At 38.7% G+C, this 12,579-nt stretch overlaps 1 protein-coding gene across 4 annotated transcripts in view; it reads right to left on the bottom strand.

The window, feature by feature from the left end:
• Positions 1–12,579, bottom strand: part of LOC127452371 (signal transducer and activator of transcription 3) — a 64,820-nt gene that overhangs the window by 13,548 nt on the left and 38,693 nt on the right. For all 4 annotated transcript variants that reach the window (XM_051717802.1, XM_051717800.1, XM_051717801.1 and 1 more), the window contains exons 3-19: positions 7,232–7,475; positions 6,773–6,865; positions 6,331–6,412; positions 6,128–6,228; positions 4,978–5,129; positions 4,729–4,887; positions 4,041–4,133; positions 3,872–3,931; positions 3,754–3,783; positions 3,070–3,163; positions 2,816–2,863; positions 2,614–2,697; positions 1,355–1,453; positions 1,126–1,261; positions 576–628; positions 357–451; positions 102–241 (exon numbers count right to left, since the gene is read on the bottom strand). In XM_051717802.1, the coding sequence (XP_051573762.1) occupies positions 102–241; positions 357–451; positions 576–628; positions 1,126–1,261; positions 1,355–1,453; positions 2,614–2,697; positions 2,816–2,863; positions 3,070–3,163; positions 3,754–3,783; positions 3,872–3,931; positions 4,041–4,133; positions 4,729–4,887; positions 4,978–5,129; positions 6,128–6,228; positions 6,331–6,412; positions 6,773–6,865; positions 7,232–7,475 (1,763 nt within the window). The remainder of the gene's footprint in view (positions 1–101; positions 242–356; positions 452–575; positions 629–1,125; positions 1,262–1,354; positions 1,454–2,613; positions 2,698–2,815; positions 2,864–3,069; positions 3,164–3,753; positions 3,784–3,871; positions 3,932–4,040; positions 4,134–4,728; positions 4,888–4,977; positions 5,130–6,127; positions 6,229–6,330; positions 6,413–6,772; positions 6,866–7,231; positions 7,476–12,579) is intronic.

The following is a 12,579-nucleotide window of genomic DNA, read 5'->3' as shown; positions in this document are numbered from 1 at the left end:
CAATGCAGACAGCAAGTGTAAATAAACATTGCTATCAATGGGTGCAGTCCTTAGTGAATTCCCCCCCACACACATGATCTCAAGCAATTACAAGTTCTCACCATTGATGTCTTTCTCCACCCAGGTAAAGGTTATGCCTCCCTCTTTGCTGCTTTCACTGAAGCGCAGAAGGAATGTTCCAGGAGGCTTTGGGCTCAGGATCGCTCTCTCTCTTTCTTTACTGATAAAGCCCATTATATACCTGGCAAACACATATAAGAGCATAATGTAATAAGCAAAACAAGCAGTGATTAATGTAATGAACTATCAATACTTCATATGAAAACTGTTTGAAGGAGTTTAGTGGGAGTCCTCACCCTTCATTCCATAGTGCCAAAATATATTTCTTCACTAGGTCAATTATATTGTCTAGCCACACCCAGAAAGAGAAACCTTTTCCTGCCATGTTCTCCTGGAACCCACAAACACATACTGATGCACAACATGTTTAGGGTATTTTGAAAGTTACTGGATCAGCTAGTCTGATCTGATCTAAAATAAAAACAGGGAACAAAAAGGTTGTCATAGAAACATACTTTGCAGAACTTGGCCCATGTGATTTGGCAACCAGAGTAGTTCACACAAGGACCTGTACAAACACAGAGATAACAAATTAAACAGTTATGCATAAAGAATGTTATATGTATATGCATACTTGTGCTGCCAAAGTTAATGTCATTTGCAGTTTTTGTATGGCGGAATGTGAAATATGTATGAAATATCCCCTAAGAGTGAAACACATCATTAAAGAGAAGGCCAGTGGTGAACTGCTGCAGGCTAGTGCCAAAAATCTTTCCTTAACAAAGGAACTTAATGCAATTCAGTTCAATTCAGGTTTTTTGGCATGACAATTGGAGTATAGTATTGCCAAAGCAATAATACTAAGTAACTGACGTTTCATACACAATATGGTCAGATTTTTGTTCCACCAACAAACATAGTTTGATTACAATCTTGCAAATCATACAATTGGAATTCTACCTTGAACAACAAGTGGAGTGAGTCAAACCGTGAAACATTCCAGTGCTGTTTTACAGAACTAAATATACAGTATATATACGCACACACACACATATATACACATACCCAGCAGTTTCTCCGCAAGTGTAGTGAGCTGTTCAATGGTCAGTCCTCTCTTAGTTGTGGAAGAAAATTGCCAGCTCAGCACCTCAGCCACCTGATCCCATGTTCCTACTGGAGGTTTGGTGAAGAAATTTACATTCTGTGAAGACAGAGAGAGGAAAATAATTCTTAGTAATATGTATTAACTGTAGAGCTAACAGTAAGTATGGCTTGCTGTGGTTCCATTTCAAACCTTGGGATGGTTGGTCAGCATGTTGTACCACAGGATGGACGCCCATGCGTTTGGCATTTGACAGATATTAGAGATGACCACCACTGGGAGAGAGTGTGTCTGGACAGAGATAAAGACATTTATTCATAATTTAGAATAACACAGCAGAAGAATCCTCTTATTTTGTACATTATGCTCCGTCAGAATTCTGATTAACACAAGCAGAGACCTGAGGTTAAATAATTATTTCCAAAACCCCCATGAGCAAACAGAGCTAGCTGTAACCGGCTTGCTTAATTAGTATGTTTAATTAACCTGCTGTGTGTGTTGGTATTTTACATAACCCTGTTGTTTCCATCCACAGAAAAGTAATGATTTTGTCCGTGTGCTCATATCAGCTCATAATAGGTAGCGCTGTGTGCAGTTAGGGGTTCAATAAGGCAGATCGCCCAAGGACACACTGACTGGTTACACATTCAAATCCTCCCACAGCTAGCGCCATAGCGACAGCATATCAGAATTACCTTATTGGCTTTCTGCGCGATGAATCAATCTCTGTGAGCAATGTGATGGACTTAATCACTACTCAGGGTTTAATATTATCTTTAAATTGATATGAAGCCCAACAGGACTAGTTTGACATTTTATAAGAATTCTAAAACATTTGAAAAACACTAAAGAAAATGCCATTCAAACTGAAGTGTATAATTTCTGTGCCATAAGCGTCACCAAAAGGAATTGCAAAACAACTGGAAACTGTCTTTAATGGTTAGGACAAACAGATAGTCCTGCACAAACTTAATCCATTGGCAAGTAGGTATAGTTGCAGCCCAGAGATCTCCAAATGGGGCAGAATCTCCAAAAGAATGTTGGGTAACTTCATAAATGGGCAGGGTTACTCCAAAAAGGGATTGGGCCAGATCCAAAAGGGGGTGTTCTTCCACACTTCCAAACATGGTTAGATTTGGGGAAAGGGTTAGGTAAAAGGCTCTACATATCTTTGCTGACAGTTTGGAGCTCCCGCCCCTTTTTGGGGGAGTCTGCAGCTTTATCTTTCTCATTGGTTGAGACAATATGGTTGTACCGGGCTAGTAGGAATGCTCAAACAAACAGTGCAATGTTTTGAAAGCCCAGCAGAGCCACAGTGATTACACTTTTCTGGCGAAAAACAAAAAACAAACTAGAAATGGCTTACTTGTAGTCGACTCTGCTTATTAAACTGGGATGTTTTCAGTATTCTAACATATCACAAGTGTGTTTATGTGTGTGTAGTTTCTTACCTCAAGGTCGATCTTTAGGCCTTGATGGTAAACCTCTGTTTCAAATGTGATCAAGTGCAGTTCTTCAGTCACAATCAGTGATGCCTGTAGTTAAGAGGGCAAATGTCAAACTCTCCAAAATGTTCAAATTGACTTTTTACCTCGAAATCTTGAATAATCATTCAAAATTGTGGTACAAAGCTGCTGTTATATAAATTCTTACATCACTGTTGGTTCGGCCTCCATTGCCACATCTCTGCTCTCGTAGAGTCTGACAAAAAGAGGCAAAAGTCAGGACTACAGACCCCATAATGCATTTCAACCAACTATGAACCAACACCTGATCCAATCTGATTTTGTGTGACAGATCAAATTGACTGTGTCAAGTCTATGTCTTTTTATTTGATGTCATTATGTAAATCCATAGAGCACAGGCTTCTTGACTACAAAATGAATTGGCACACTGAATGAGCTTACCAGATGTTTAAACTCTGCTGAAAGGCTGCCATTGTTGGATTCCTCCATGTTCATCACTTTAGTGTTGGTGCCAAGTATGTTGAACTTACGAGAGCTGGAGGAAAAATAAGTAGAGGACTCTATAGAGCAAAAGGTTTTACAGGTAGAACCAAGAGAGACTTCATTTCACCACACTAGTGGTGAAATATTATATATATATATTATATATGCAATTAAGTAGTGGTCAACTTATTTGGGTTTTTCAAAGGTGAATGCTGAAATCTTGAGCAGGGTGGCCGATATAATGCCAATGTATAATATAATCTAATGACAGCTAATGAGACATCCACATAATTGCTGGAAAAAACAAATTCTGTATGCACTGTATATGTATTTTATTCAATATTCCTGAATCTATTTATTTTACTCAATATTAACCCAAAATTCACTCAAAAGTGTTCTGAAATATGTGAATTATTTATTGGCCAGGCTGACAGTATTTATTATTGTATTTCCCCTGACAGACTGGGAAACTAAAAAGCCAAGTAGGCACTATTACTGGCCAGTGCAGATGATCTCAAAATAAAAACTAAAATAAAAAAAGGCTAATTAATCCACCTGACCGATATATCTGTCTGTTATTACAAACAATCATGTGACAATGATATAATTCAGAGAGAATGGAGTTTGAACTTTAAAGCTCACCCTCGAATGGCTGCCACATCCCCTGACTCCCTGGAGGACAGAAGAGCAGAGATTAAGGCAATAAAATAAAACTCAAAGTCATTTCTTGTTGACATCACAGACAGGAAATAGGACTTACTTGTCAATGCACACTTTGATCTTTAGCTGGTAATTCAACTCCGGGAATTTCACTAGTAATCTAAATAAGAGAGAGTAAAAAAAGTTTCAAGATTTCACACTTTAAGTTTGGGTATCCTTTCTTCATTCAGAGTTCTATGTTCTATAATTTATGACTCATCTATACAAACCTGACTTTGGTTGTGAACTGAACTCCTGTTTTGATGACAAGAGGTCGGTCAGGGTGCATGGGCATACAAGGCTGCCTCTCAACGACAAATGCACTACAATGAAACAAGCACACCATAGAAAAAAAATATGGTTGATCAGATCCTGTTCCATTTATAGCACTTTAATAGTAACTATCAGATTAAAGAGCTTGATTTTGATGGGTTTATGCATGAATGAGTGTTACAAAATAAAGTTTGACCAATAATTTTAACTGATAATAACTCTTTCCCCCTTAATCGGTTAACAGTTTATCGATGAAGTTAGACATAGCCCAAAACAAAGATAACCTCTCCAGGTAAAAGACCAACTGTGGAGAGTCTTAGATTCTGAAATACTTAAAACTTTAAGTTATAGTCATACAAATTAAGTGAGTAGCCTTGGACAAGTATATACTGCCAATAAAGTTGTTAAATTAATCCTTTGACTTTGCGCCACATTAGTCTTGAAAAGTAGGCTGTTCACATTCATGGGTTAGTGCTAAATTATTTTGTTATTACGGTGTCTAAAAGTAGAACCAAAACAATTAAAAATTGATTGTGTGTCGATTATCAAACTCTTAAGCGTAATAATTGGTTTAAAAACAATAACTGGTATTGGTCTTTAAAAAAACACTGTAAGTCAATCTCCAGTTGTAAGTGTGTTTTATACCTCTTCATAAGGTTTCGGAACAAGTCTACAATCTTCTCCTCCAGAGCAGGGCGGTGTTGAATGATCGGATCTCCTTTATATGACACCTTCTGTTGAAGCTCCTCTAACTTCTTGATCTGCTGTCTGATCTGCAACTGTGACTCAGCCAAAGAGGTGATCCTGAGAATGAGAGAAAGATTTAAATAAAAAATGAACTGAACTGAACATTTCAAAATCATCGTTGGTCATGAATGGATTGGTCCTGTGTACCATGTCTCCAAGCGGTCCAAGCAGATGTTTGGTGGTCCTCCGATGCAGGCGATCTGCTGTCTCCTCTTCCAGTCAGCCAGCTCCTCATCCGTCAGATTCTTCTGTACAAAGTCCATGGCAGACAGCAGCCCTGCCATCTCAGTCACTATTTGCTGTGGATCAGACAGTAAAAGTTTGATTACCATTTTTGGTAATATATTTGAGTGCCTAGAACACTTTTCTTCATCTAAATGTACCCTAAATGAAAATTCTCTCATTATTTACACACCCTCATGCCATCCCAGATGGCAAAACAAAAGAATGTGAAAGTGAAAGTAGAGATTTATGGTAAAAAAGGACTTACATATGGATCTGTTTCTCACCCACACCTATCATATCGCTTCTGAAGACATGGATTTAACGATTGGAGTCACATGGATTACTTTTATGCTTCCTTTATATGCTTTTTGGACCTTCAAAGTTCTGGCCACCATTCACTTGCATTGTATGGGCCTACAGAGCGAAGATATTCTTCTAAAAATCTTCATTTGTGTTCAGCAGAAGAAAGAAAGTCTTACACATCTGGGCTGGCATGAGGGTGCGTTAATGAGAGAATTTTCAATTTTGGGTGAACTATTACCCCTATATTAATATTATATCACACCAAGCCCTGAAAAGCTCTAAAATTATATGAACAATCGATGAGTGATGTGTGCAAATAGACCCCTGTGTTGATGTATTTCCTATTAAAACAAGAAGCTGGGACAGGACATAACAAAGGACCTTTTTTGAAATGGCTAATAGCTAGGGGGAGTTATAAGTTATTAGGGGAGGGGGGGTTCTCATTTTAGAGAGCATTTTATTGGAAAATATTTTGGATATGCCCAAGCTGAGTCATCAATATTTTTTCTGTCAGTTCTCCCAGAAGAGAAAGACTATACGTTTGACAAGTGTATCTGCTAAAAGATAATTTTGTCAACTTGAAGGAGTACTCTAACATAAAGATGACCTCAGAGATTACATTGGGACTTTATAGATTTACTGGGCTTTAGTTTTCACAAACCTAGAATTCAATGCTGTACAAAAGAAATCAGTCATAATTTGGTCTAGACTTCTGTAGTGACTTCTGATCTTGATGGTCTGGTCTGGATAGGGTTTTACTGTATCTCACCCTCCTCAGCTGATCCAGAGCACTCAGCATCTGCTCCAGTTGAGACATCTTCTGCCTGGTGGCTGCTGCCTGGCTGTTTCCATTCAGGTCCTGGGACAACTCTGAAAGGTGACGTACAGAATTATGCCACATGGTTTTTTATGACTACTGAAGGAAATTTGTTGAATTTTTAAAAACAAATCTGCAACATTTGCTTGCTATACCTCCAGCACTCTTGAGAGTTTTGTAATTAAAGTCAAAGTCATCTTGAAGGTTCTCCAACATCTTCATCTTCTGTTCCATGTCCTGCACAGAAAAGGTGAGTAAGGGGGTAATATAGGAGGTTGAGACCCAATTTGCCTCAAAGTAATACTGTGGGGTAATGGGTATAATATGAGCCCCACATCTTGTGCCCAATATAATACAATTAAATAATTGTGTTGCTACAAAATGTCATTGTAATAAATTCACTGTACATTTTTGGGATAAATGAACACTAAATGACTACTTACTATGGGACCTCACTTGTCAAATAATCCATGTCATAAAGACTTGCTTATTCAAAACAGCAACATTTGGCGAGATGAAGGCATTTATGTGTACTTCTGACCAGCTTTTTGTGAAAAATCAATGTATTTCAGCTAAAGTGTAAATATATTTACCAACCTGTACTCTCTTCCTGATGTCCTGCAGGTTGTGTTCCAGTATCTGCTGTTTCTCTGTCACCACGGTACCAGTGGGGTGGGCAACCTGGCCATCCTACACACATGAAAGGAAATGAGAAACACCAGCTGCCTTAATTGTGGAGCAGAAATCTGTAAATACCCTAACAGAGCTAACACCTTTTCCAAGGCAGTTAAAATATACTATTGTGTAATTCGACAGGAAAGTACTTGAAATATCTGGTCTGGTTGGGAAAACAATGAACATACTAATTGGATTGTGTGTGATATTCTTTAGTTGTAAGTTCACATGTGAGTTCATTGTGTATACATATACCTGTAGTGTGTGCAATTTATAAATGCATTAGTATGTGTCTGCATCTATAAGTGCATACACATGTATTAATATGCTTATAGTTATATGTGTGTGTGTGTGTATGTGTGTGTGTGTGTGTGTGTATACCTGCTGTGCAGTGGTGGCTGTCTGCAGCAGACGCTGTTCTTCCCACAGGCAGCGGGCCACGATGCGAGCGATCTCCATGGGCTTCTCCAGATACTTGCTCTGTAGGTGCTGTTTGATGCGCCGCAGGTTGTGTTGGTACAGGACATTGTTCTCCTGCAGGAAGCGGCTGTACTGCTGATCAATCTCCCCCAGCAGGTTATGGAACACCAATGTGGCGTGAGACTCCTTATTGGCTGCATACGCCCTGTGGCACACAAGTAAACAGGCTCATGTAATTAGCCATCCCAAAGCAATATGATACACAGAAGTACAGCAAGGTCTTACAAAATAAACCAGCAAAACTTGTACAGGGTAGCAACTCAACAACTGAAGCAAACTAGAGAGACTTCATATATTGGTAACTATATCATTATAGGTCAATGTTATTGATTTGATAAATTATCATCTTTTCAAATAAAATTAACAGTCCACCTTTAAATCCTCCATCATCCTTATGTTTTAATGTCTGAATTAATTTAAAACAAGTAAAACTTATGTTAGTTTAGTTAGTTATCGAATGACGTTTTTTTCAATTCACTGTTTTTCATTTTTGCTTTGCCTTTTTTACAGACAAAATAACAGATTCATCTGCAATCGTATTCAGACTTAACTTTAAAATAATTATCCTACAAACAAACCAATGTTTCCCCTATATGCATTTCACATGGTTCATTTAATATTCTTGATGCAAAATAACGCTTGCCAGCCCCAGTCAGCTGTGCGCTTTGTACACAGCGAAAGAGACCCAGCCACACACACACAAATACACTCACATACTCAGAGTGACTTCACAGCATAACACACGTGTCAAACTCTCTTCATTTCAAGTGGCCCGTGAGCTCATTTCTGAAATGTAGGATGGCAGGGGATCGCAATGTTTCACTGAACGATCAGTTAGTGCTTTAGAATATTAATGAACCTTCCCCTTCATCTGTATGTTTTGGAGCGCATTTGCACGCTTCAAAAGCAAAAGGGGTCCGGCGTTGCAGGCTCGTGGACGCGTGCACAACAGCACCTCTGCTGAAAAAAATCCTAGGGGAAACACTGCAAACCTATTATCAGAGCTTTGTCTTTTTCTAAGAAAACTAAGCAGTCAAACTGAGAAAATAGTGAGTATTTTGAAAGTCCTGGCTCTTGGCAAAATGCTCTATGAAACAATTAGTTTGTCACAAACCATACACCCTGAGGGTTACTTTTTGTGCTATCTGTCCTATGTTTACTTCAGCCACACTAACCACATTAAATTGAGTCCCTTGATAGGGTTGATAACTTTGGACTATGTTAAAAATTCCTCTTTTGTATTCCACAGAGGAAAGAACAAAATACAGGTTTGGAGTGACATTACGGTGAGTAAATAATGACAGAATTTTAATTCCGGGCGAACTATCCCTTTACCAGTTTTCAAATTCCAGGAAGTTCACATAACAGGCCTCTCATGGGATTTCTTGTTGTTCGCTTCTTGGAAAGACTCAAAAAAGAGCACAATGGAGTCTGCTAGATGCTGCAAAGACTGTGAATTTGCGTTATTTTTAACCAACTTACAAACTCCTCTTTCACAATCCTCAAGAAATGCCTGAAGATAAACTCTCCAGTGAACGCAAAAATTAACACACTTGCTATACACCCTACTTAAACCTTTCTTTAAAAAATACTCTTGACTGTTTCCCTGTTGCTCTGTCACACCTACATCTGAACTTGCTTGTTCTTTTCTTGCCAATTTTAGACCTTTGTACTATGGTTGGACTATATGGCAAAAAAATAAAATCTTGATTTTTATCAAACTCATGGACGATTTACGATTAAATTTCTTTCAACTTATAAATGTACTTCAACGTGATTCTAATTGCATGTTCTTTATTAGGCAACCTGGTTAGAGAAATCCAAGTTCTTTTCATTATACGAAACAAAGGTGTGCAAGAAAAATGTACAAACGCACCAAATGCACCATAGGGGTAAGTTGTCAACAGAGTGTAAATGTAAAATAAATTAAAATCTAATACATCCACATGTTCAGAATTAATAGAATAAAATAAGAAAACAGCAAAATACATCTTAGCCGGTGTAGATATTAATTTAATCTAAACCAAGTCTGTCTAGAAAGTTATCTAGAAATCAATATCTATAAATTATCCAGTTGATCTATAAATTACTCACTGTACATGAAACAATTTGCGTGTATATTCATAAACCCCTGCAGACAGAGACAGGCCCTCTAGCGGTTCAAGCTGAGCAGCGCAGCAAAATGAAATAATTTATCATTACAACTCAACTAGCAAAGTTTGTCAAAATATTTGCTTGCCATATGTTGGCTATAGATGCAGAACACTTGAAACACGTCACAGAACAAAGCAATAATTAGCGATCTAATTATTAGATCTAATATTAATTAGATCTAATGTTAACCTGTCACATTCGTTTGGAGCGCGCCACATGTGCAGCTGATCAGATCAGGAGCAGCATTAAGATAAGTGCTATGAATTCTTTTTCTCTTCCTTATTCAACCTTTGGTGGATTTACAATGTATATAACTATAGTGTTTGCAATGTTTTTATTCAAAATCTCGATTCTCTCTCTCTCTCTCTCTCTCTCTCTCTCTCTCTCTCTCTCTCTCTCTCTCTCTCTCTCTCTCTCTCTCTCATATATATATATATATATATATATATATATATATATATATATATATATTTTTTTATTTTTTTATTTTTTTTAATCATGTCGAAACGCAAATTCAAATTAATCTGAAAAATTAGGAAAAACCGCCCAGCCCTACTTTGTACTGCAGCACATCTCATGTTACCGTCTCTTTAACCCATAACGCACAGCGTACTTATAAAATTAGTTTGCTGAGAAAATAAATAAATAAAGAGTATCACGTCCAAACTACACCCATGCCAATCATCAACTCACTTTGATAGCAGAGTTTTCTTAGGTCAAGAATATCAGGGATATACGTGAACAGGAGAAATATTACCAAACACACCTTAGCAAAACAGAAACGTCAGTGCATTTTGTCATAAATTTAGGCGAACAAAAATAATCCTGTAAGTATAAATTAGTCTTTAGAATAAATCATTCATTGTTGTAGCATTACTTATTTTTAAGTCCTTTTGCATACAGTGCATCCGGAAAGTATTCACAGCGCTTCACTTTTCCCACATTTTGTTACGTTACAGCCTTATTCCAAAATTGATTAAATTCATTATTTTCCTCAAAATTCTACAAACAATACCCCATAATGACAACGTGAAAGAAGTTTGTTTGAAATCTTTGCAAATTTATTACAAATAAAAAACGAAAAAAAAAAAAAAAATCACATGTACATAAGTATTCACAGCCTTTGCCATGACACTCAAAATTGAGCTCAGGTGCATCCTGTTTCCACTGATCATCCTTGAGATGTTTCTACAACTTGATTGGAGTTCACCTGTGGTAAATTCAGTTGATTGGACACGATTTGGAAGGCACACAGTTAACAGTGCATGTCGAGCACAAACCAAGCCATGAAGTCCAAGGAATTGTCTGTAGACCTCCGAGACAGGATTGTATCGAGACACAGATCTGGGGAAGGGTACAGAAAAATTTCTGCAGCATTGAAGGTCCCAGTGAGCACAAAGGCCTCCATCATCCATAAATGGAAGAAGTTTGGAACCACTAGGACTCTTAGAGCTGGCTGCCTGGCCAAACTGAGCGATCGGGGGAGAAGGGCCTTGGTCAGGGAGGTGACCAAGAACCCGATGGTCACTCTGACAGAGCTCCAGCATTTCTCTGTGGAGAGAGGACAACCTTCCAGAAGAACAACCATCTCTGCAGCACTCCACCAGTCAGGCCTGTATGGTAGAGTGGCCAGACGGAAGCCACTCCTCAGTAAAAGGCACATGACAGCCCACCTGGAGTTTACCAAAAGGCACCTGAAGGACTTTCAGACCATGAGAAACAAAATTCTCTGGTCTGATGAAACAAAGATTGAACTCTCTGGCCTGAATGGCAAGCGTCATGTCTGGAGGAAACCACGCACCGCTCATCACCTGGCCAATACCATCCCTACAGTGAAGCATGGTGGTGGCAGCATCATGCTGTGGGGATGTTTTTCAGCGGCAGGAACTGGGAGACTAGTCAGGATCGAGGGAAAGATGAATGCAGCAATGTACAGAGACATCCTTGATGAAAACCTGCTCCAGAGCGCTCTGGACCTCAGACTGGGGCGAAGGTTCATCTTCCAACAGGACAACGACCCTAAGCACACAGCCAAGATAACAAAGGAGTGGCTACGGGACAACTCTGTGAATGTCCTTGAGTGGCCCAGCCAGAGCCCAGACTTGAACCCGACTGAACATCTCTGGAGAGATCTGAAAATGGCTGTGCACTGACGCTCCCCATCCAACCTGATGGAGCTTGAGAGGTCCTACAAAGAAGAATGGGAGAAACTGCCCAAAAATAGGTGTGCCAAGCTTGTAGCATCATACTCATAAAGACCTGAGGCTGTAATTGGTGCCAAAGGTGCTTCAACAAAGTATTGAGCAAAGGCTGTGAATACTTATGTACATGTGATTTGTTTGGTTTTTTTTTTGGTTTTTTTTTCTTTTCTTTTTTTTTTTAATAAATTTGCAAAGATTTCAAACAAACTTCTTTCATGTTGTCGTTATGGGGTATTGTTTGCAGAATTTTGAGGAAAATAATGAATTTAATCCATTTTGGAATAAGGCTGTAACATAACAAAATGTGGAAAAAGTGAAGCGCTGTGAATACTTTCCGGATGCACTGTATAAGTGTCTGCTAAATGGATAAATGTAAAACATACATTAGTGCAATAATAACGCTCTAATCTATATTAACTCATGTTGTGTAAAATGACTATAATATTCTTTGATGTCTTTGATGTGTAAATACTGACATTGTACTCTCTTTTCTATTACTTCTATCTTTCGTCCTTTCTCTTACTCTGAAGAACAACAAACCGTGATTTCACAAATTACTCAAAGCTTTCAAAAGGAAAAAGAAGCACTACAATTGTCCAAAAGAGGGGCCTGGGTAGCTCAGCAAGTATTGATGCTGACTACCACCCCTGGAGTCACGAGTTCGAATCAAGGGTGTGCTGAGTGACTCCAGCCAGGTCTCCTAAGCAACCAAATTGGCCTAGGGAGGGTAGAGTCACATGGGGTAACCTCCTCGTGGTCGCGATTAGGGGCGCGTGGTAAGTTGTGCGTGGATCGCGGACAGTAGCATGAGCCTCCCGTGCTGTGAGTCTCTGCGGTGTCATACACAAAGAGCCATGTGATAAGATGACTGTCTCAGAAGCAGAGGCAACTGAG

This window comes from Myxocyprinus asiaticus, chromosome 14 (genome assembly GCF_019703515.2).
Source record: "Myxocyprinus asiaticus isolate MX2 ecotype Aquarium Trade chromosome 14, UBuf_Myxa_2, whole genome shotgun sequence".
NCBI lineage: Eukaryota > Metazoa > Chordata > Actinopteri > Cypriniformes > Catostomidae > Myxocyprinus > Myxocyprinus asiaticus.
The sequence above is the reverse complement of the archived record's forward strand: the minus strand, read 5'-3'. Positions and strand labels throughout refer to the sequence as shown.